At 39.1% G+C, this 25306-nt stretch overlaps 1 protein-coding gene across 4 annotated transcripts in view; it reads left to right on the top strand.

The window, feature by feature from the left end:
• syngap1b (synaptic Ras GTPase activating protein 1b) overlaps positions 1-25306 on the top strand; it is a 150442-nt gene that overhangs the window by 112437 nt on the left and 12699 nt on the right. The window contains exons 16-20 of one of the 4 annotated variants that reach the window (XM_058746620.1): positions 1285-1827; positions 10298-10741; positions 12083-12259; positions 18137-18348; positions 23021-23093. In XM_058746620.1, the coding sequence (XP_058602603.1) occupies positions 1285-1827; positions 10298-10741; positions 12083-12259; positions 18137-18348; positions 23021-23093 (1449 nt within the window). Of the gene's footprint in view, positions 1-1251; positions 1828-10297; positions 10742-12082; positions 12260-18136; positions 18349-23020; positions 23094-25306 lie in introns of all 4 variants that reach the window. The other 3 variants (XM_058746621.1, XM_058746619.1, XM_058746622.1) reach the window with 3 other exon arrangements.

Here is a 25306-nt window from a genome sequence, read left to right as displayed (position 1 = left end):
TGAATAAAAAAAAAATAATAATTAAATGAAAAAGTCACCTGCCATGTTAGGTTGTGCCTCAAACTGATGCACAGTGCCATTTTTTTTTTTTTTTTTTAATTTAGCTTTTGCAGTCTATTTCAGAGGTACTTTAGTTTTAAATTATACATTTAGAAAATTTTTGATTTTGTTAAAAAGGTTTCGAATTCAGTTAAATTACATTTTCCCATATTAAAGCTGTTGGAAATAATTTATTTTTATATTATATAATTGTAAAAAAAAATGATATTATATTATTTAAATATTATAATATATAGAATATTATATTTGATCAATTAAATATAATTTTATTTGACATTATTACTCTGTCAACTTTTGTTGTCTTTTAAGATGCTGTAAATATCATCTAAAAGTATAATCAGCAAATCATTTTCAATGGAAATATTTTACACAAACAATAAACAATGAAACAATGACATCTAAATGTAACTTAATGGCATTTAAATGAATCATATTTTTTTTTAAAGTCAATTTAAGTCATATGAACTACTTTTATGGTGTTTTTGTTTTATTTATTTTGAATTCAGTTAAATTCATTTTTCTTAAAAGATTATGCAAATTATTTGTTTACATTGTTGAAATATTTCAAAAATTATGTATTATTACTAGGACAGTTGGGTGTCTTCTTTATTTTAATTTATATATATATATATATATATATATATATTTTAAATATATTGTAAATTTCATGTCAAACAAGTGGTTAACAATGACACGTTTTAAATGAGCCATTAAAAAAATCAATTTGAGTGTTACTTTTTTTTTTAATTCAGTTACATTAATTTTATCCTGTAAAAGCTCACTGTAATTATTTATTTACATTATTTAAATATTATGTATTATATTATATACTACTGTATATTTATATAATCAAAAACCTTGACATTATTACTAAAAAAACCTGACTTTTGTTTTGCATAAAAAGTAAAGGAATATAAATATGACAGCATTTTTTCAAGCATAAAAATTGTACTTCTAAGTTACAGTGAAAAAAATAACAGCATATGGGTTTTCAAAAACTTAAGTAAATAATGACAGAAATTTCATTTTTGGGTGAATGATTTCCTTTTAACCCTCAAGTTAATACACACACACTGTCAAGCCACGTTCATAACCGGCCACACCTGCTGCGCACGGCAGGTATCTGCAGCGTTCTCGCCCGTAGGTTCTGCTGTAGGTGTTAATGAAAATGTTTCTATGATGGACCTCCAGGACTCAAGAATGAACAGCGTCTCTAACCTGCAGTCTATGGGGGACATGCTCAACTCTTCCCAGGCCTCGATTGCTGGCCTCGGCAGCTACGGTGGGCTCGCGGGCTTGGGAGGAGGCCTCGGAGGCCAGCTGCGCGCTGGTGGGCGTATGTCGGCCGGATCTGGGGGTTCCAGCATGTCCGGGGGTCTTAGATTGAACCAGCTGAGCCAGATGGGAGCTACCACTGACTCGCTGTCCCAGCAGCAACAGCAGCAAGCCGCCGCCCTCCGCTACCCCCTCTCCTTCCAGAACCCTCTGTTCCACCTGGCTGCTGATGGCCCTCAGCTTCACCACCAGCACAGTCGAGCTCAACCTCCTCCTCCTCTTCTGCTGGCCCCGGAGCCGGATGGCTCTCACCCCACTTACATCCCGCAGTTCGCTCACGGCGGCTTCTCTCGCAGCGAGGACCTCTCCACCCTCAGACCCGGCCCTCATCTGGGTCAGCCGAGTATTATTCACTCCCACAGCTACAGCGATGACTACAGCCGCCATAACCAGAGTGAATACAGCCGACGCCAGCTCTCCATGCACATGCAGGTATTTTCTTGACCGTTTTTAATGGCTTTTGCGTCATTTTGATCTTAAAGTAGAACTTGTTCCAAAAAAATATGGTGGTACCATGGGCAAAAGCCACAAAGAAGCTCATGATGAGCACCTTTCTTTACCATTTTTATTATCTTTCAAAAGACTTTTGAAAGAGTGTCATTTTGATATGGAATAGTATGGAAGTTCCCTTTCAGTCGGTCATTAAGATTCATTCATCGGTGACCGATGAATTGGGATCTCGCCAGAGAGACCAATCCACTTCGACTGTAACTAAACAAGCCAATGGACATTGGCATGCGGATTCCGCATCTGGCTGCCACACCCCGCAGCGCAGGTATAAGAGGCAGCAGATGCACCGCATTAATTCATCCTTTCGCTTTGGAGCTGAGCGGTGGTACTGCTCTCTACTTTGGTGCTGCAGAGAGAACGAGCAAGTGCGGGCGTTACTGCGACATCAGCGGTGGTCACGGTCTCGCGGCTTCAACAAAGATCGTGCAGACAGCCACACCAGGAGTGTGCGGTGGCCAGCTCCCCAACGTGCTTCAGCACTAAAAGGGCAATTTCTCTAAAAGAGCAACACAGGTGATCGCGTCTTTTTAAAGATGTCTTATCACCCGTGCGTTTCTGGGTGTGGTCGTTTCCTGGCGCCTCAGGACGGTCATGATCGACAGAGGGCACCACTCGTCTCCTTCGGTGCCCCCTCTGACGACCAGATGTCGATCGCTGCATCGGAGGGTGAGCCCTCTCTCTCCAGGGATAACAACTTGACTGTGTTGCCCCCTTGGGGTGTGGTAGCGTTGTCCGAGCCAAACCCAGAGGTGACGACTATGCTTTCCCATGCCGCCAAGAATGTTGGGCTCGTGTGGAATCCTCCACCGCATCCCGATCCTTCGAGGCTGGATGAGTGGTTTCTCAGTGGGGGTCATGCTGGTTCTCAGCGCCCCCTCTGGTGCCATTCTTCCCGGAGGTGCATGAGGAGCTCACTAAATCGTGGAAGGAACCTTTTACTGCCCAAAACAAATCTTGTGGCTCCTCCACCCTCACCACCCTCGATGGTGGGGCCGCTTTGGGGTACGCAGGCATCCCCTCGGTGGAGCGGTCTGTGGCCATGCAACTGTGTCCGACAGCCGCTACCACTCTGCGGGGTGACCCGTGTCTCCCCTCACGGGCCTGTAAGTATTCGTCAGGCCTAACTGGCAGTGCTTACAGAGCTTGTGGGGAGGCGGCTTCTGCCCTCCACGCCATGGTGTTACTGCAGGTCCACCAGGCCAAAGCCCTGAAAGACCTGCATGAGGGTGGCCACAACCTGGCGGTTCTACATGAACTGCGTGCTGCAACAGACCTCGCGCTTCGAGCGACGAAGGTGACTGCACAGTCTCTGGGTCATGCGATGTCCACGCTAGTGGTCCAGGAGCGCCATCTCTGACTGTGTCTAGCTGACATGAAGGAGCAGGAATAGGTACAGTTCCTGAATGCTCCCGTGTCGCCTTTTCGGTGTCGCTTTCGAGAGATTTGCCCAGGCCCCTGCCATACCTGGCGGTAAGTGCAAGTGCAAGAGGCCCTGAGACGGGCAACCCAGAGATGGAGGAGACTGCTCATCGGGAGATGGTGACCGCACCACTCCCTCCCCCGGAGGAGGGCCGGGTGGAGAATCTTTTGTTTCGTTTTGTTTTTGTTCCGCCAAACTTCAAAACTTCAATAAAAGAGTTTCCTCAGTCTCTGGGTCTCAAGAGGAGGAGAGTGGTGAACCGTGCATCACGGGATGACTTCCCTCCTCCTCTCTCGCCAGCAGGCAGCAGTGGGTTGCCCAAGATCACCCCTCCTGCCCATTCGTGGAACCAGGTAAGGGCTGTTGCACTCGAGTCCCCGCTTCAGGGCGTCACACGCCGGGCTGTCACAGGCCTCAAGCCGGGCTCCTGTGTTTTCTCCTGCATGAGGAGGAATCAGGTGAGTGTCACACTTCACACCCAGACCCCGCCCCCTGCCGTCACAGGCCCCGGGGCGGGTCCCTGTGTTCCACCATGCTGCCCCACCACGGGTACGTCGGTGACCCTGCTGGTTAGAGCCCTGTCCGAAAGCTTATCGGAATTACCGGGCCGAGTCCGACCCGAGCCCGTCTTTTTTCTCCCTTCTCCCAAAAAAGCTTATACTGTTTCGGCTATTAAAATAGTTCAGTTTTGTATGTAGTGGCAAAATGATTATATTTTGTTTCGTTTTTTTTATAAAGTTGATTTAGAAAAACATTTGGAGCATTTTTGTTCGTTAAATATAAGTTTTTGTTTTTTAAAGTAACGACCAAGCGGCCAGCGGCAGACAGTGAGCTGATCATAGTGCTAAAGCTAAAGTGCGCTCTGCAGGACACCAGGGCAATCACTTGCATTTTTTTTCAGTGGAAACAACTTAAAATAGCCTACGTCGTAATTTTTTCTGATAAAGGTAAGAGTAATACATCATTCGGAACTGTAAAGGGTCTACTTTTATTTGTGTGCACTTACAATATCAACAAAACGTTGTGCTTTTATAAAACAAAGAAAACACACATGATGTGCTTTCTGCCATCTTGTCTTGAACAGGAGCACTTCACAAAAATTAATTGAAGCTGTGTGAATACATGCCTCACAGACATGATAAATATATCTATAGAAAGCTTTACCACTTAACGAAAAAAAAAATGAAAACAAAAACTATAATCATAATCAATAAAGATGCATTTCTTTATGTTGATTGTAATTGATGGATGTCTAAAATATAAAAATAAGGAGAAACCTAAAACAGGCCCGAGGCCCAGCCCGCGTTTGAACTATGATGTGAAGCCCGGCCCAAGGGATGTGAAAAAGTCGGGACCGCTGTCACGGTCTCTCGGAGCCTGGCTAGTGCTCCCCAGTCCGTCTCGGTTCACTTCAGTCAAGGCCGTCGATGCCCCTATCTTGAGTGCGGAAATCGCAGTCCTGCTGGCGAAGGATGCGATAGAGCCCATCCCTCCAGCCGATATGAGGTCGGGGTTTTACAGCCCTTACTTCATTGTGCCCAAGAAAAGCGGTGGGTTACGACTGATCTTGGATCTGCGAGTTTTGAACCGTGCACTTCACAAGCTGCCATTCAAGATGTTGACACAGAAACTGATTTTCGGGTGCATCCGTCCCCAAGATTGGTTTGCAGTGATCGACCTGAAGAATGCGTACTTTCATGTCTCGATCCTCCCATCCTCCATTCCTGCGGGAAAGAGCAAACTCATGCCAACGCAGTGGATCTCTTTTCTTGGCATGGAGTTGGACTCGGTCAACCAGACAGCACGCCCAGGAACATGCTCAGTCGGTGCTGAACTGCCTCAAGACTTTATCAGGCAGGACGGCGGTCACACTGAAACTCTTTCAGAGGCTCCTGGGGCGTATGGCTGCAGCTGCGGTGATAATTCCGCTCGGTCTGCGCCATATGAGACCGCTTCAGCACTCACTCCATGGCCGAGTCCCAAGGTGGGCGTGGCGACGCGGTACTCACCGGGTTCAGATTTCACCGGCCTGCCACAAAACCTTCAGCCCATGGACAGATCCCTCGTTCCTTCGGGCAGGAGTGCCCCTGGAGCAGGTATCCAGGCATGCTGTGGTATTCACGGATGCCTCGGCCACCAGCCAACGGGCACGCAGTGTCAGGGGTATGGACGGGTCCCCAACTGCATTGGCATATCAATTGCCTCGAGTTGCTGGCAGTACGCCTTGCCTTGAGTCTCCTCAGAGGGCGCCTTCAGGGCAGGGACGTTCTGGTCTGCACGGACAACATTGCGACCGTTGCGTACATCAACCGGCAAGGCAGTTTACAGTCCCGTCGCAACTCGCCCGCCACCTCCTCCTTTGGAGTCAGAAGCATCTGAGGACCCTTCGTGCCATCCACATTCCAGGAGTGTTCAATCAGGCAGCCAATGAGCTGTCTCGAGCGGCACTTCCAGGAGAGTGGAGACTCCATCCCCAGGTGGTCCAGCTGATTTGGGGACCTGTTTGCATCTCCAGAAACCACCCACTGCCAGTGGTTCTACTCCCTAACCGAGGCAACGCTCGGCACGGATGCACTGGCCCCGGGGCCTGCGCAAATATGCGTTCCCCCCAATGAGCCTGCTAGCACAGACACTGTGCTAGATCAGGGAGGACAAGGAACAGGTTCTGTTAGTGGCTCCATATTGGCCCAACAGGACCTGGTTCCCGGAACTCATGCTCCTGGCGACAGCCCCTCCCTGGCCGATTCCTCTGAGGAAGGATCTGCTTTCTCAGGGACGGGCATTTTCGGTCGACGAATCGTGCCTTGAGTTTGGGCCGGTTATGAAGCACAAGGTGTGCCCTGCCCGCTCAGGCTGCGTGCTCACTCCACTAGGGGCGTCGCATCATCCTGGGCGCTGGCTTGTGGTGCCTCGCTATCAGACATTTGTAGAGCTGCAGGCTGGGTGACTCCTAACACGTTCTCTAGGTTCTATAGCCTGGGTGTCGAACCGGTTTCCTCCTGTATTCTCACCTCAAACGGGTAGTGGCACTGAGAGGCCCTGTTCAGAGTCCGGCTTGCGGCGTCCTTAACGCCTAAATTCTCCAGAGAGTTCCCTGGCCAGGCAAACCCTGTCGAGTCCTCCAGCACTCCGGCCGTCAGACATGGCAGAGCGCCAGGCCTTTCAGCCAATGAATTCTTGAAATCTGGTGTGAGGCTAGTGCCCATATGAGTGACCCTGTTGGGATCCCACATGTGTATTCCACGGTATACTTACTAGAGCCGTGTTTTCCCTGGCAGACCACGTTCTGCCGTCTCTAAATGATGCAGCCTATGCCATCTCAGAGACTTCCATGTGCAATATGGCCCTACGGGGTTACTTCACATGAGTAAATGTCACTTAACCCCCTCTGGGAGGAGGTGACTCTGTAGTGTGCCTCTTCTAGCTGGAAGGGCACGCTTTCCCAGTGTTATCCAAGTCCTACTGCTTGGGTTGCTCAAAGAACAGCAGTAGTTGACCTTCTCCTTTTAGAGCTCGGTCCTATTGTCTGCCTTATAGGAAGGACCAGGAGGCCTACACAGGGCACTGGAGGGGGCAGCTCCTGTGGCGCTTTGGTAGGGATCCCAATTCGTCAGTCACCGACGTGACTCGTAGTGATCGACTGTAAAATTTATGCAAATATGTAATATAATACATATTTGCACTAGAAATCATATTTTGCATTGGAGAACATCTCTGTTACGTATGTAACCCTCGTTCCCTGAAGGAGGGAAAGGAGACGTCATGTCCCGTCGCCACAGAAGCTGTACCACCGCTGAGCTGCCGGGCCACTGGTTCGGCTCCTCAGCGAAAGCATGAATTAATGCGGTGCACCTGCTGCCTCTTATACCCGCACTGCGGGGTGTGGCAGCCATATGCGGAATCCGTATGCCAATGTCCATTGGCTTGTTTAGTTACAGTCGAAGTGGATTGGTCTCTCTGGCGAAATCCCAATTCGTCGGTCACCAACGTGACAAAATATGATTTCCAGTGCAAATATGTAAACATTCTTAAATCAAGATACATTTACTTGAGAAGCAAAATGACTTGGAGCCAGTTTTACTAACAGCTTGCATCAGCACAAACTGTCTTCAAATCACGTTAAAATAGTACTGTCAGGATTTACTAAAGATGCGCAGTGACGAATTAGCGCTGAAAAGGTGTGGACACAGTTATTTTTTTGCAACTGACCTTATTGAATATGCATTTGTAGGAGTTTCCCTTTCAGATGCAAAATTTATGAGAGGAGAGTATTCAAATGAATCATGCAACACAATTTACTAATGTTTGTGAAATTCATGCTATTTGCGCCATTATTTAACGCCCAAATAAAGCATGTCTTAAACTATTTTGCGCTTTAAATGGCTGCAATTATTGTTGCTAGGAGGAGGCACTGCAGAGAACAGAGAGCGTGTGGTAGAAGGGAGAGGATTTTTTCCACACGTATTAATTTATTTCGAAAGCAAGAAGAACACATTGTCCAAACATATCGTTTGCCAAGCCATGTTATTTTTAATTTGCTTCAGGAAATAAAAGATGACTTGGAACCCTCAACTAGGAGTCACACAATACCAGTCTATCACAATATTTATCAAAACGTCTTGCAAACCTTCATTTTTTGGCCTCCGGTTCTTTTCAACATACTGTGGCTTCTTTATTTCTTTATTCTTTATTTGCAACTACGGAAATTAGCACCGCTTAGTATATTGCGTTGGTCGATATGTAAATGAGATGTCTGTGTTCTTTAATTTGCATGTTGTTAGTAAATCACCCGCAGAAATTTCTCCTCCCATCGTCACTGTTTTGAAATTGCACTCTCAAGCTAATTTGCCCTGTTTAGTAAAACTGGCCCTTAAGAAGTTAAGTCTTGTTTTCTGAATAATCTATCAAATTAAATGACAAATATCTGCCAATTTGTTTTCCCTTTGAATAGTTTTTTTGTTTGTTTGTTTTGTTTAATAATTGTTCTTGTTTTAAACATAAACTTACTTTTGATACATTTCTCAGAAAACAAGACTTAAGCCCTATTCGGACGGGACTAGTTTTCCAGGGGGTCGTTAGAGAAATGTGTGTTTCACAGACGTACTTGGTGATTTTAATCCCGTCCGAATCTGCCATGTCTGTGTTTTTCTCACACATCCTCTGTAATAATTCCAGAGCAAATTACCTACTGTTTTTCAGCAAACTCAGTGATCCTCTGAGAAAACTAATCCCGTCCGAATGCGATGTCTGTGATTGCCGGTGAGATTTTTTTTCACAACGTTTCCTTGTGTGTTTTGGCCAACGTGAATTACCGTAGACGCGTACCGTTTTACCGTGCTCATGTTTGATATATTTGCCTCCCGGCAAGGAAAAAATAAGTAAATAATTTTAAAAAATTAATAAAATCAAGAGTCAGATCACGTAAACCATTCAGGCTGGTTATTGTAATATCTGCATCAGGTAAAATTACTGCACGTTTATTTTACATTCATTTCTGCACTCAATTGCATAATGTTTTAATTACATATGCACCTTTATGAAAATTAAACACGGGTTTACTACAAATAAATAACTAAAGTAAAACTAAAGCAACCACACATTAACATGGTTTTGCTATACTAGCCATATAGCTTCACCATGGTATTTGTAGTAAAACTGTTATACTAATGGCAATCAATCCGAATGACACGCAATGCACGCATACAGAGCGCATGACCTCTGAAATGCCCAGATGTACAAAACAGACCCTCCCACCTCTGTAATAAACACGGAGATGTTAGTCCTGTCCGAATTGGTACATGAAAATCACAGACGTCAGGTGATAAGAATCGAAACTCAAACGTAGTTTAGAAAACTAGTCCCGTCCGAATAGGGTTTTAGTATATTATGTCCTTTTGTTTCTTAGGTAAATATATCTTGATTTAAGAATGTTTAGATATTTGTACTGAAAAACAAGACAAAAATACTGCAGTGTTATTTGCAGTGTCCTTCCAAAAAAAATTCTTTGTACCATCTACAAAGAAGCTCAAGAGCACCATCATCTTTACCATAAAATGAGAAATGGGACACTCTATGGTCTTCACAAAATCCCACCTCAAGTGTGACATTTGGGACAGTGATATTTTGGAAACTTTCGGTTCCATTGCCCATTTTCCATATATATACAGTTATACATAGCCAGTGGTTGTTTATGATTTTATTCTATGACATAAAATACAACCATAATAGCTGGCTCATGTTTTTTTTTTAGCTTTAAAATGTCTTAAAAACAAAGTTTGTAGTCATATTAATTTATATAACACCTATATACAATATTAATTAATTGAATTCAGCTATAAAACAGCTCCTCAGAAAGCAGTAATATCATCAATTGGCTCAAATCACTTCATGTCAATTCAATTCACTAATAGCTAGTGACAATTACAAAACAAATTTGATTCAGATACAAAGCAGCTCTGCAGAAGATAATAGTGTCATTATTCAGCTTAATTTCAGTGTTGATTCAATTCATTTCAATAATCGTGCATCAATGTGCATCAATTGTGAAATGACTTCAGAGCAGATTTACAAAAGACTCAGCTCAAGTCAGTTCGAGTTATGTTCTAATTTGATGCAAATTTGCTAATATTTCTTAATGTTAATTTCCTTTTAAGCCCCAACTCAGTAAGCCAAAGGCAACAGAACAAAGACTCAGGTGATAGTAGTAGTGGACAAAAGGGACCAAAGAAGTTAAATGTTAAACATCATAGATTCATAAACTTTTGTTGGTCACAGAGCTTATTCAATCCAAAAGCAAATAGAAATATCCTTTGGGAACTTGGGTGATGCTGCCTTCAGTTTATTCACTCCTGAAGCATTCTGTTGTGTTGTATTCTTATTGCACTTAATGAATTTATTACTTACTGTACTGAATTTCTGGGTAAATTGATTTAGAGATGAGTGGTGTTATTTAAGCATGTGTCTGATGACCAGGAGCAGCAGCAGATGGCAGGCATGGCATCTCAGACCGGCACATCTCATTCATCGCTCGCCACGCCTCCTTCCACCGTTCAGCCTGTCCGTCAAAGCTCCATGGCTCCTCCCACACAGCGCATGACATCGCAACCCTCGCATCAGCTTTCCGTGAGTTCTGCTGCCGCTGCCGCTCCTGCAGGCAAAACCAGGCCGCAGAGCGGAAACCTGCTCCAGTCCCCGGAGTCCGGCTTCGGGGGCCGGCAGCAGGGCCCTCGGCAGCAGCTGTCCGTCAAAGACAGCACCCCGCCTGGCCTGCCGCATCAGCAGAGCTCCACCAGAGAGAGCCAGGGATCACAAGGCTCTCAGGGCGGAACGCCGCAGTCCACACAGCAATCCAAATCACATCAGGAACGCCAGCAGATCCAGCAACAGCATCTGCTCAAGCCTACCATGAGCAAACAGGTGTTCCCATCAGAATCCATTCTTCACTCTCCCTGCTGTCAAACGTGTGCTTTTGTCTAGTATTTCTTCTTTTGTGTGTGATTTATTTATATGGAATGTTTTTTTTATTATTTCATTAAAGCCATACAGTATAATGGGCAATATTTTGGCAAATGATTCAGTTTCCTTTAAAAAAAAAAAAATCAGCAATATTTTATCATAAAAAAATTAGAATTAGAATTTTGTTAAGGTGGCAACATCAAACTTGAACACCTTACTTTATAGTAAATACAGCTAGTAAAGCAAACGGACGCCACAATTTACCCATCTAAATGGAAAACGCAGTTATAAATTTGGTTATATTAAATAAATATTTATTTCACTATAAAAAAAGATAAAATATGCCACACAGTGAGTTTTTCACAATTATTCTTTGCTGATTTTAATTATATTTTGGATGTTTATTAAAGCCATTTTACGGATAGTATCTTGTTAGTTATAATTTTTTACAAATTCTAATAAAAACATTTTGACCCAATATTTATTAGCCACAAAAATGAGAATCTCGTTAACACTTTTCTAACACTCGTTAAAACACCTTATATTTATAATAAATACACATAGTAAAACAAACAAAAAATACTACAATTTATTAATCTGAATGAATAACAGTAATAAATCTCATTATTTAAATAAGTATATATTTTGCTATAAAACAATTTTAAAAAATGCTACACAGGGACTATTTTTGTGCAGAATTTTGTCAAATGGATTCAGACCTGGTCAAATCTGTTAAATGGAGCTGAAAGGAATATACTTTAATTGGTAGTAGCGTAATAAAATTAACCAGCATACTTAATATTTTAAAGAAATTAATACTTTTATTTAGCACACATTAAAATGATCAAAAGTGACAGTAAATAAATTGATAATGTTACTAAAGATTTGTATGCTTTTCTTTTGAACATTCTATTCATCAATGAATCCTGAAAAAATGTATCACAGTTTTCACAAAAATATTAAGCAGCAACAATAAGCTTTCAACGAAATGAGCTGCAAATCAGTATGTTAGAATGATTTCTGAAGGATCATGTGACACTGAAAATTCAGCTTTGCATCACAGGAATAAATTACATTTTATGATATATTCAAATAGGAAACAGTTAATAATAATAACAGTTAATAACTGTTAGTAATAATATTTCACACTATTGTTCTTTTTATTGTATTTTAGCTTGGTGAGCATAAGAGATTTCTTTCAAAAACATTACAAATCTTACCAACTCCAAACTGTGTACGTATCAAAGATGCATCCCAAATGTCTGTTTCCACACTTACATGATCTTGTGTTCTTTTCCTCAGGGCTCTTCCCAATCTCCATCCACTCTCAACCCCACGACCCCTGCCTCTGAGCGAACGGTCGCCTGGGTGTCCAACATGCCCCATCTTTCTGCTGACATAGAGAGTTCCCGCATCGACCGAGAGGAATACAAACTCAAGGAGTATTCAAAGAGCATGGACGAGTCACGGCTGGACAGGGTGTGTTTCTCTCTTACTCTACTAGCTATACTAAATGTGTGTTGTGGGTTTATTATATTCATACCAACAGATATGGTCATATTAGTTGTGATGTGAATGTTATGAGCTTTGAATTAGAATCACTTTAGAGTGAATTAAAGGGATAGTTCACCCCATTTATCGTCCAGGTGATATGTGAAAATAATGTTCACTTTTTCATAAAAGCATGAAACTTAGTACACTTGTATAGTTTGCGGTCCTAAACATTTTCAGAAATGGAGCCATCGCAAAAACACCTCGTGGTTGCCATGGCGACCATTTTACTTTCCGCCATAACCAAATTATGTATTTTGTGTCATATCTCCTGAACCAAACATGATAACACAAAAAAGGTTATGTCTACCCCTATGTTTTGATGGTCAAGGATTACAGTGATACCATATACAACAACATAAACTGTTCAGGTGAAGAGTTAATGGTGAAATCAGCAATGAGCATCACAGTATCACAGCATTTACTAAAGTCCATATTATGGTTATTTTTTTCTTTCTGTGATAATTAACTAATATTTTATTCAATAATACATGAAAAGATTGTTTTCAAGAATACTATCATATATTTCAGAGAAAATTATCTCAAGTAAGTGTATTTTTCCTTGACTCTCAGGCGGAGTCAGGTAGGCGGTAGTGTGTTTCAAATACATTCTTGTTCTCTCTCAAAAAAGCTCTTAACATCACACACAGACGGCAACGCAATCAGGTGAACAGTTAATGGTTAATTCAGTGATTTTATGAGAAGGATTACAATGAAATCTCATAAGATGCCGAATGAAGTTTCAAACTTAATTTACAATCACTCTCAGGGGCCAGAGCTATTATTTTGTCCACAAGGGGGAAGCCTGAGTCCTGCGTGAAGGCGGGTAAACGCAGGTGAATATTTGATTTAACGGGTGGAATAATATTTTGTGTAGGGTGTGGTGCGGGCTGGATGGTGACAAGCACGGGCGGGTTGTGGGTCCAGTAACCACGACTATTTCGACTCGGTCCAGTACACGCTGAGCAGTGTAGCCAATCACGCTGCCACTGATTGACAGCTGTATTGATTATATTAAAGTGAGCGCTCTTTGCTTGCTTTCTGTATATAATCTATTCACAATTTGAATATAAGTTTTAATGAGTTTTGTCTACCTCACATAGGAGATTTAATACAGGTGCGGTTCGTGTCCCAGTTTTTATGTCAGATGGGTCGGGTATGGGATTAAATTAGTGTTGCTGTCAGATAACGTGCCTGGTGTTCTGTTAATAACTGCGATTGTGGGAAGATCATTTCATTACTTACAGATCTCAGGCTTCTGGAGGGGATGTAGATTCATAAGAGTGAGGAGGAAGTAGGAGGATGCTGAGCCTGTGGCTGTTCTGTACGCAAACATCAATGTCTTGAACTTGATGCGAGCTGCAATCGGTAGCAAGTGCAGGGAGATAAAAAGAGGAGTGAAGTGGGCACTTTTGGGCTCATGGAAGACCAGTCGTGCCGCTGCATTCTGAAACATTTGTCGAGGTTTGATGGCGTATGATGAAAGTCCGGCTAGAAGAGCATTGCAATAGTCCAGCCTAGAAATGACAAGGGCCTGGGCAAGAAGTTGTGCAGCATTCTCTGTTTGGAAGGGCCTGATTCTCCTGATGTTGTGCAATGCAAACCTGCATGATTGAGCTGTCTTTATGGTCCTTGATGCTCAGCTGGTCACCAAAGAATGATTTTTGATGAACCAGGCATGACGATGAAATCAAGCTGTAGAGTCGGAGTGGCAGGGAAAACGAGAAGCAGTCTTTCCCAGGTTGAGCTGCAGGAGATGTTCCTTCATCCATGCCGAGATGTTTGCCAGGCAGCCTGAGATCCATGCAGCTACTATTAGATTGTCTGGTTAAAATGAATGATAGAGCTTTGTGTCATCAGCATAGCAATGGTTGGAGAAACCATGTGCTTGCATAATGGGTCCCGGGGATGTAGTGTATATGGTGAAGAGGAGGGCTCCCATAACTGATCCCAGAGGAAACCCTGTGGCCAGTAGATGTCCTTTGGATACCTCTCCTCCCCAGGAAACCCTGAAAGACCTACCTGTGAGATAAGATTCAAACCAGTGGAGTGCAGATCTTGTGAAGGTAGACAGGAGAATCTGATGATTCACAGAGTTAAAAGTGGCAGATAGATCCAGCAGAATAAGAACTGATGATTTGGAATCAGTTTTCTCAATCTGCAGGGCTATAGTGACCGACAGTAAAGCATTTGAATGGCCGCTTCTGAAACCTGATTGGTTAATGTTCAGTTGGTCATTCTGTGACATAAATAATGTTACTGTGTCTATAAAGGTGTGAACCAAATGGTCCATACCATTAGAATGACAAAGGAACAGCATTCCTCAAGTATCTCCAGCGGGAAGGTCCAAACAGTATCTGTTGTTTGTAGCCCTTTTATCTGCCCTTGCAGACAGAACTTTGGGAGAAGCTAGGATTCATACAAGGGTTAAGATTGTTTGAAGGAAGACTTGCTAACATCGCTATTGAATAACTGCTTCACTTCCATGTTCAATAAATTCTTCTCCCCACAAAAATTTTGGTCAAGCCTACTTCATTTTTGTATTAGTGAAATCTAGTACATCGGTGAGCCACCCAAAAGACTGCTCAGCATAAATACAGTAAATACGATGATACATGGGGAAACTTTTTAGGTTAGAAGGGGTAGTATGCACTGGCCTGTCTAGACAGATATTGTCTTGACAAGAAATTAAAGTGGATCATAAAGTGTCACTACAGAGGAAATATGGAAGGGTGAAAGGGAGCGTAGGTTTTGCCTAAGAGTAACTGGTAGAGGAATTGGTGGCACACAGGCAGTAATATGTAGGTTAAATGTAATAAAGAAATGATCAGAGATGTCTAGAGGTTTTACCAAATGTTGTCTGTGATACAATTGCATGTGTAAATTAAGTCAAGCTGGTTGCCTGATTTGTTAGTGCTTGTGGGTGTAAGCCATTTGAGATCGAATGAAGCTAGGAGTGGAAGTGGAAGTCTGCAGTGTAAGGCTTCTCCAGGTGGATTTCAAAGTCACCAAAGACTACAAGTGGACTGCCATCCACAGAGAATGAGGACAGCAGCCCATCCAGCTCCTCTATAAAGGTGCCCAGTTGACCAGAAGGTGATAAATCAATACAATATGGAGTTTAACAGGAGCTGTTACCATAATAGCATGAAACTCAAAAAATTATTTTTATTGCATAGGGAAGAGTGGGTTGAGTATTTCCAATTATTAGAAATGAGTAGACCAGTACCCTTCCAACCTGACGGGGGGTGTGAGAGAAAGGGAAGTTGTTAGAGAGAACAGCAGGGGTTGCAGAGTCTTCTGGACGAATCCAGGTCTCAGTCAAGCCCAATATACTAAGAGTAGACTGAGAAGCAATGGCCAGAGTGAAGTTTGTTGACAGCTGACTGACAATTCCAGAGACCAAGAGAAAATGACAGAGGTGTAGCAAAAGAGCAAGATTTTGTTGCCGTCTGCGTGTGATGTTAGAGCGTTATTGAGAGAGAACAAGAATGTATTGGAAACACACTACCGCCTACCTGACTCTGCCTGAGAGGTAAAGTCAAATACACTTACTTGAGATTATTTTTTTATATCTCTGAAATATATGATTAAAAACAATTATTCTTGAAAACAATCTTTTATTGTACTATTGAATAAAATATTAGTTAAGCTGGTGTGTGGTGGGCGTTCTTGCGCAATATGGCTGCTATCGCATCATCCAGGTGGATGCTGCACATTGGTGGTAGTTGAGGAGATTCCCCCTTCCATGTAAATCGCTTTGAGTACTCAGAAAAGTGCTACATAAATGTAACGAATTAATAATTAATTAATTAAAACAATCTTTTATTGTACTATTGAATAAAATATTAGTTAATTATCAAAGAAAGAAAAAAATTAATAGCCATACTATGGACTATTGTAAATACTGTGATACTTTGATGCTCATTGCTGATTTCACCATTAACTATTCACCTGAACAGTTTATGTTGTTGTATATGGTATAATTGTAATCCTTGACCATCAAAACATACATCAGGGGTAGACATCACCTTTTCTGTGTTATCATGTTTGATTCAGGAGATATGACACAAAATACATAATTTGGTTATGGCGGAAAGTAAAATGGTCGCCATGGCAACCACGAGGTGTTTTTGCGATGGCTCCATTTCTGAAACTGTTCAGGGCCCTAAACTGTACAATTGTGCCAAGTTTCATGCTTTTATGAAAAAGTGAACATATCACCTCAAATTTTGCACACATCACCTGGACTATTACTCACCCTCATGTTGACAGAATCTTCATTTTCGACTGTTTTCACACTGTTTCTTGGTCCAAACTCGAGCTTGATTCTTCCTCTGTCCCTCTGCAAATGCGCCACAAGCCTCTCGGTTGTGTCTCCCACCTCAGCGCACAAGTGTCAAGGAAATGCATATCATATCTTTCACCTCTGCAGCAGATGGTGCTGGCAGCCTCATTTATGCATTATTTAAATATCAAATAAGAATGAGCAGGCTTTTGCAGTAAACAGACTTCAAGAGAGAGCAGCATGGGCTTTCAATCACTACGTCCTGGCTGCTCTTGGAAATTTGTGTAGAGGTGACACGCAACCGCTTTTCATTGTTTCACAGTGTGCCTATTAAAGAACAGTTTCATCGAATGAATCAGCATTTTTTTAAATACATTTTCTCATTCCCCTGTGGTTTGGAAGGAGAATTTGCTCATTTGCATTGACTGTAGTTGCCCACCTAGGCAACATTTTCATGCATGAATGACACGTTCCTTGAGGAAAAGCTGCAGGGGGCAAAATCATGCTTGCTTGTAAGTTGCCAAATTTTTGCCAAAATCTGAAAGTTGCTCATTACTGGAAAAAACACACTGTTCTGAACACGACTGAGCTACAAAAATATGAGTCATTATTTACTGTTCTAAACCTGTATGACTTGCTTAGTCTGTATTTCTCACAAAACATGAATTTTTGAAGAATATCGTGCCCAGGATATCCTTATAAAATGTCCCTTTTATATTCCACAGAAGAAAGAAAGGATTTTAGAATAAGATTAAATAAATGACCCCCACTTTTAGTTAGTGTATCACCAACGCTGGACATTAGGAGTACTTTATTACCTTTTACTACTGTTTTATTACTTTTTTTGCATATTTTATTAATATTTTGCAAGTTTATTAAATACATTTAATAGATAATATCTTGGTATGTGTAATTTTCACAACTTATGTTTATTTTTAATACTTTTATTTTATTCATGCTTTTTATTTAATTTGTGTTATTTTAGTTTTATTATTTGACTTTTATTAAATACTTTTTAATGCTTTTAACACTTCTTTTGCAGATTTTAATTATATTTTAAAAGTTTATTAAAGCCATTTAATGGACAAAATAATTCAATTCTTTTAAACTATTTTTGATACTTTTAGTTTGTACTTTTATTATTACTATTACTTTTAATTCAAACTTTTATTTATACTTTTATTTTTGAATACTTTTAAAGTTTATTTTCAGATTTGAATAGTATTGAGAACATTTATTAAAGCCTTTTAATGGAACGGATGATTCTAATTTTCAAAAACTGTTCAATGTTTTATTTTTTTTATTTGTATTTTTTTACTTTAATTTCATTTTGATTTATTTTTCTGAATTAATTTTTATTTTATTGATATGTAATGTTTTACTTTTATTGAATACTTTTAATTTTTAGTTACTCACTCGCGAACCTATTTCCTTCCTGTCTCATCGAAGTCATCAAGATGAGGGTAACATCTGCTGTGATAACACGCCGGCTGTCCTCCTCTCTCCTCTGGACGCAGGTGCGTGAATACGAGGAGGAGATCAACTCTTTGAAGGAGCGTCTGATGATGTCTCACCGCAAGCTGGAGGAGTACGAGAGGAGGCTGTTAACTCAGGAGCAGCAGACCAATAAAATCCTGCTGCAGTATCAGAGCCGACTGGAGAACAGCGAGAGGAGACTGAGACAGCAGCAGATGGAGAAAGACAACCAAATTAAAGGAATTATTGACAGGTAATATGAAAAAAAAAAAGAGGCTGGAGAAACATTGAGCGGTGGTTACATGATCACGCTCGCTGTGTACTTATACTTCGGTTCCTTCTAAGTTCATTTGACAAAGAACCCCCTTATCTAATGCTGTTTAGAAAAAGTGGCTCGAAAAAGTATTTGTATATTTACAGTAAATCAAACTCAGAAATGTCAAAGCTAGCACAAGCACGCCTTTCAAGCAAAGCATTTCACGAAAAGTGATACAAAATTATACAATAAACTGCACTATGTTCACTCAAAAGTTTTAATGTTTTTGAAAGAAGACTCTTATGCTTATTAAGGCTGCATTTATCTTATCAAAAATACAGTAAAACAGTAATAATGCGAAATGTTATTCAAACTTAAAATAACTGTTTTGTATTTTAATTTATGTTAAAATGCAATTTATTCCTGTGATCAAAGCTGTATTTTCAGCATCATTACTCCAGTCTTCAGTGTCACGTGATCCTTCAGAAATCATTCTAATATGCTGATTTGCTGATCAAGAAACATTTATTATTATTATCGATGGTAAAAACAGTTGTACTGCTTCATATTTTTGTGGAAACTAAGATACATTAGTCATTTATTTATTTAGAACGGCATTTATTTGAAACAGAGGTCTTTGGTAACATTATACATTTCTTTACTGTCGCTTTTGATTAATTGAATGTATGCTTGCATAATGCTTGAATAAGTATTCATTTCAATTTTAAGCCATTTTATTAACATTTATTACATTTTTATTCAAATTTACATTTTAATGAACACAATTTATAATTGGCATTATTTGATATTTTGTTTGATATTCAGACATTTTTTAGAATGATGCAGGTGTCCAAATACTTTTAGGGTCACTGTGTATGTTTTATACATTTTATAAGGGGTTTTCTAAAGCGACTGTCATTTATGTTGAATTGTGCCACTCTCATATAGTGGTTTGACACGGATGGACGTCTCAGTCTTGTAATTGCCGTGTTGCGTCTCCTCACAAAGCTACTTTTAACTGATCAACTGGGTTCATTTCCTTCCTGTTGTTCTTTTATTTTGTTTCATTTCATCATTTATTACTGTGTTATTTGGATTCTTTTCAGCTTTGTCATTCTACAGAGACCCATCTTCCAATATTTTGTTCACTGTTATCACCCCAGCCATTGGTTGATGAAATGATGATGTAACTTCCTGTAATGCAGCACTTACCGCATATTTTGTGTCACAGAGTATATTGCTATTTCAATCCAATTCTAGGAATGAAGACATGGAGTCAAGACACTCAGATGATGAAGGGAGACCTGGTTCTTACTCCCAAAAGGGCATAAAAATATAAATCATCAAGTTTCTTCCCTCCTTGACGTGTATTAGTGCACCTTACTGGAATGAGCTCGGGATGAACGGGATGTGTTTGTAATGGAGGCAGTCGTGTGTTTGCAGTATATATTTGTCATTTTAAGCACTGCCGTCTGAGGAAACAAGTTTGACACGGACAGATTGTGCTGTTGAAGTTGCTTTATGAATTGCTAATGTTTGAATAACTTGTTCAGAAAGAAAAATTGCCATTTGCAAAAGCTCTCTCAAGGATCGGTCATAAAAAATTCTGTGATTATTTGTTCACCCTCGTGTCGTTCCAAACCTGTATGCTAATCATTTTTCAGTGAAACACAAAAGGAAAAAAATTTTTTTAATTGTTTCAAAAATAATAATAAATTAATGAATCAATAAATAATATCGAAAAATACAGGTTTAAGAACGAGATGAAGGAGTGTAAATTATTTCAGCGTATCTGCAATAATAATGTTTTATTATTCAAAAAGCCTTTATTCGGCTTCTACCTGTTTATCTTGAAAATAGAAAAGGTGCTGGCGATTTCTCTTCCAAATAACCATCAATGATTGTAGCAGAACATCTTCTCGAATCGTCTCTTCCTGAACTGCCTGTTCAAGCTTCTCTGCTGCACTTCTCTCTTCACTGTGTTCTGGAACATACTGTGTGATGAAAGTGTCTTACACATCAGAATAGATCATACTGTATGTCAGATGTTCATGTTCTCCATATCTCTATGTGCTATCACAAGAACAGCGCTCTCATGCGTCAACCGCTCCTCATCACATTTGGCTTTCAGTTGTTCAGGCCTTGCGGGAATATCAGTTTCAGCATCAAGAGCATGCATTGTTAAATATGCAATAACACTTCAGAAACAGGCTTGTGTTTGCTTGTATTCAAACACAAGCCTCATATATGATTCCTGATATTTAAATTCATGGCTTAATCTCACAAAACCTGGTCAAGGTCATGTTTCACTCCAAAATAAAAATAAAATGATAAAAGACAGCACAACAAAAACAAAGCTGTACATTAATCATTCATTTAAACATTGCTTTTATGGTTCATTTTTAGATAAATTATTTAATTTAAGTATTTATTATATCATTTTTATTATTTATATTTCATTTCATTTTTATTTTTAACTGTAATGAATAATATTAAAATATATTTATTTGTAATTTATATATATTTATATATATAGTGCTATCAAACAATTAATCGCAATTAATTGCATTCAAAATAAAACTTTTGTTTACATAATATATATGTGTGTGTTGTGTATATTTATTATGTATATATAAATACACACACACACGTACAGCATATATTTTGGAAATATTTACATGTATATATTTATATTCATATAATTTGTATCATATTTAAATATATTTAATATATAAACGTAACATATTTTTCTTAAATATATACATGCATGTGTGTATATTTATATATACATAATAAATATACACAGTACGCACATATATATTATGTAAACAAAAACTTTTATTTTCGCAATTAATCATTTGACAGCACATATATATATATATATATTATAATTAGATATTATATAATATATATTGCACTGCCTTAAATTTATGCTTTTTTATTAAGTAAATGTAAAAAAGTTGACACAGCATAAAATACAAAATGGGCTTTATTTGCTTTATACAAAATATAATAATTGTTTTTCTTTTGATTTTGAGGTGAAATATGACCTGGATTTGTTTTCACCTTTACAGAGAAATATTAACACAACAAACCAGTGTTGTGTTCAGTATGTTTCAGTGTTATGTTTCATGTGCAATATTAAGACGATGCTGTATAAAGTATTAAACATGAGGTAAGTGAGTTGTGATACAGGCACTTATAAATATCTTATTTTGTGTGGTGCTGTTTGTGAAATAAACATAGAGATATGAATTATAGATCAAGAAACATAAATACTGAATTAATTTAGGACTGAAATGAATTCTTGGAAAATCTTTTTTGCGATGTGATATTGATACAAACAATAACTGGAATGTTTGCACTGAAAAAAGCCTTTTTTAAGTCTTTTTTGTTTTTCATTGTTAGCCTTTCAGATATCAATGTATAAAAATTAGTGTATTAAAGATTCTATACAGTTAGAAACCAATAACAAAGATATTGCTTCCATATAAATTCTTTTAAAAGCAATTTATTCATAAATATAGAGCATAGATCAAATATATTCTGTATACAACATATATATTTCATTCTTGTAGCCAAACTGTGTGCAATAAATATGCCTTGATACTGTAGCAATGTTAAATAGCACAATGAAGTTTTATTAACGATCCCTTCTCATGACCCTTCTGACCTCTGCTTGTGAAATGTGTCTGACCCCATGACCCTTTGTCTGACCCTTGTTAATAAAAAAAAAAAATTTTTTTCTTTTTGTTGTGAAAGACATGAGCGGACTTGAAATAAAGTGGATGATTCTGTCTTTTTTAGATGTCCTGAAGCACTTATTTTGTCGTTTTTGTTGTTGTTTTTTATTACTTTTTGCATTCCAATTTTGTACAAGCATATGTGTACATTTATCAATGGAATAAAATATCCAATCACATTGTTTTAAACCTAAACTGTGGAATTCATTATTTACTAAAGTAAGTCGTCCTGCAATGAATAAATGTACCATTCATGACTATTTCATATCAAAACAATGAAACCTTTCATATTCAAACCAAATGCATGCATTTAATGTCAATTGTCCTGTCATGTACTCATATTGTCTTGTCAACATATATCAAACCAAACATCACAAGACACACGATTCCTTACAAAGCCATTGTTCAGTTGATAATCACACCAGTTTTGGGCCTATTAAAATGGTTTGTTCTGCCGCCGTTTGTACCTAAAAACAGTATCTGCTGCGATTTCCAGAGAGGAAATATTCATGTGGGGATATGAAAACATCCCAGTTTGCGTATAAAGTCGAACATCACTTTGATGCGCGCTGGCGGCCACTTCAATGGCGTGTAATTGCTGAAATAAGCTGCCAGTAAGAGCGGCAGCCATCGTTAGAAGCCGCACAACGTGGCCCATTTTCATTTATCAGCTCCCTTATTCCCATGGGATGATGGAAATATGTCATTATATGACACAATGTGACATATTTTTGATGGAATTTCTCATAGTAGGCTTTCCAGATTGGCCAAACTTCTACAGTTTATACCACAATCAAAGCTCGATGATATTCCTGGCTGATGAACAGCTATGTCTGATCTCAATAATGTCTGTGTGCTTTGGAACTAATAATGTCTTTCTCTTTCTCGTCCTTTCTCTCTCCTTCGCTTCCTTGTTTTCCGTGAAGACTCATGGCTGTGGAAGACGAGCTGAGGGGAGGGGTGATGCCTGAGCAAAAACCCAGGATGTTCGCAGACCAGGTCTGTCGTCTTTTTCTGGATCTCTCCTGGACTGATCTGTCTGTTGTTTGCGTGTCTGTTCATATGTGTTTATGTCGGAATGTCTTTGCCTGTTTGCTCTGCCTGTCTGAACGCTTTACAGGACTGATTTCCATCGCTGATGTATGATGATTTGTAGGTCAGAACTCACGGATCACAGATTCGATCCACTTGAGGAAGAGTAGCACTGAATTCTGATGCTGATGCTAAAGCTGAAGTATCCCAGAGGAAGGTTTTATTGCTCAGAGGAGGCTAAAAGGGGTCGTGTCAAGAGGAATCAACTTTTCCCTTTCTTGATAAGAATTCAAAACTCCAACTTTACGTCTTCTCTAGTCCCAAAAACTGTTTTATATTATTATACACTACACTGTAAAAAGTGATAAGTTGACTTAACTTAAAAAAATTGAGGTAACCCGTTGCCTTAAAATGATTAAGTAAATAATAATTAAAAAAAATAATTTAAGTGAATTGTCAAGTTCACTTAACTTTTTAAAAATTATTATTATATACTTAATCATTTTAAGGCAACTGGTTACCTCAATTCTTTTAAGTTAAGTCAGCTTATCACTTTTTACAGTGTAGTGTTCAAAAGTTTGGACTCTGTAGGGAAGAAATCTCTTATGCTGCTCACCAATGCTGCATTTTATTTGTTCAAAAATTTAAAACCATTTAAAACAACTCTTTTATATTTGAATATATATTGAAATGTAATTTATTCCTGTGATGCAAAGCTGAATTTTCAGCATCATTACTCCAGTCTTCAGTGTCACATGATCCTTCAGAAATCATTCTAATATGCTGATTTGTATTATCACTGTTGAAAAAGTTTTTCTGCTTAATATTTTTTTTGTGCAAAACTTTTTTTCGTGATTCTTTGATAAATAAGAAATTCAAAAACAGCTTTTATTCAAAATAGAAATCTTTTGTAACATTACAAATGTCTTCACCATCAGTTTTGATCAGTTTAATGCATCCTTGCTGAATTAAAGTATTAATTTATTTTAAAAAATATATATATATCTATATGAGATATGACCCCTATAATAGAATTCTTAATTATGCTTTATTTAGGTATTAATTATTAAAATGTTTCACCTAACATACTAAAATACTGTATCATTTGCTTTTGTTGAGTTCATACAGAGATTTCTGAGATTTAATTGGAGATTTGAGATCTTGGCGAATCTGAGCACAGTTTGAGACACAGTTGAGATTTCTTGTGAAACTCTTGTGATTATTAGAGTATTTTTCTCAGGCCAGAGTCTCCTTTTGCTCTCCATTTAATCGTATTGCTGTTTAGGAGAAACATCTGAGACAATATAAAACAGGATAATAAAAAAATACAAATGCTTCAATACACAATTGCATAATTCTTGCATTTATGAAGCATCAATTGCTCAGTGTTGCTTTACCTCGAGTGGAAAGATATTTAGTCAAGCATTAAACTGCAGTACCTCCTGTAGGGACATCATATGCTTCATGTTTCTTTCCATGCGTCATCCCTCGCTTCTTTTTTATGCTTTGATTTGTCTTAAATGGTGCATCGCTGTACTGTATGTTACAACAAACACCAAATTCTCAGCAGTTCCAGTCTGTGCACACGTCACTCGACCGCTCTGAGCAAAAGCTCCAGCTGGATCTAAATCGACTTCCGATGTGACTTTGAAAAGGAGAAAATCAATAATCCTGTTTCTGACAAGATAAGATAAGATAAAACGAGTGAGCTGCTGCACGTATAATTGAGGGATCAGGAAAGCTGCTGAGTGGACAGAACCACAGACAGACGTTCAGCGCAGTCAGCACAGATTCTCCTGCAGAATATAATTAGCGTGTGAAAGAAAAGCTCAGGTGGGCATCAGAAGATGTTTAGAAGAGGCAAAACTGCAGGGGTTCTGGAAAGAAACATATTTTTAACATCCATTTAACATATTTAGATTGCCCAAATCAAATGTGTGTGTGGGGTGGGGGGGGCTCTGTCTGAGCCTTATAACATCCTTTATTCTGATGTACTTCATATAAATTAAATCATAAACATTTAATATTATTAATTAATATGATGTTATTAATTTATTTAATAAGTTAAGTTTTTTTAAGTAAAAAGCTTGTATTTGTTTTGTACATGCTTGTACATATGACATATTTGTATTTATTTACTTCATAATAAACATAATTTAAATAAAATGATTTCCTTTTTT

The sequence above is a fragment of the Onychostoma macrolepis genome, chromosome 16, assembly GCF_012432095.1.
Source record: "Onychostoma macrolepis isolate SWU-2019 chromosome 16, ASM1243209v1, whole genome shotgun sequence".
NCBI classification, from domain to species: domain Eukaryota; kingdom Metazoa; phylum Chordata; class Actinopteri; order Cypriniformes; family Cyprinidae; genus Onychostoma; species Onychostoma macrolepis.
This window is presented reverse-complemented; position numbering and strand designations above follow the sequence as displayed.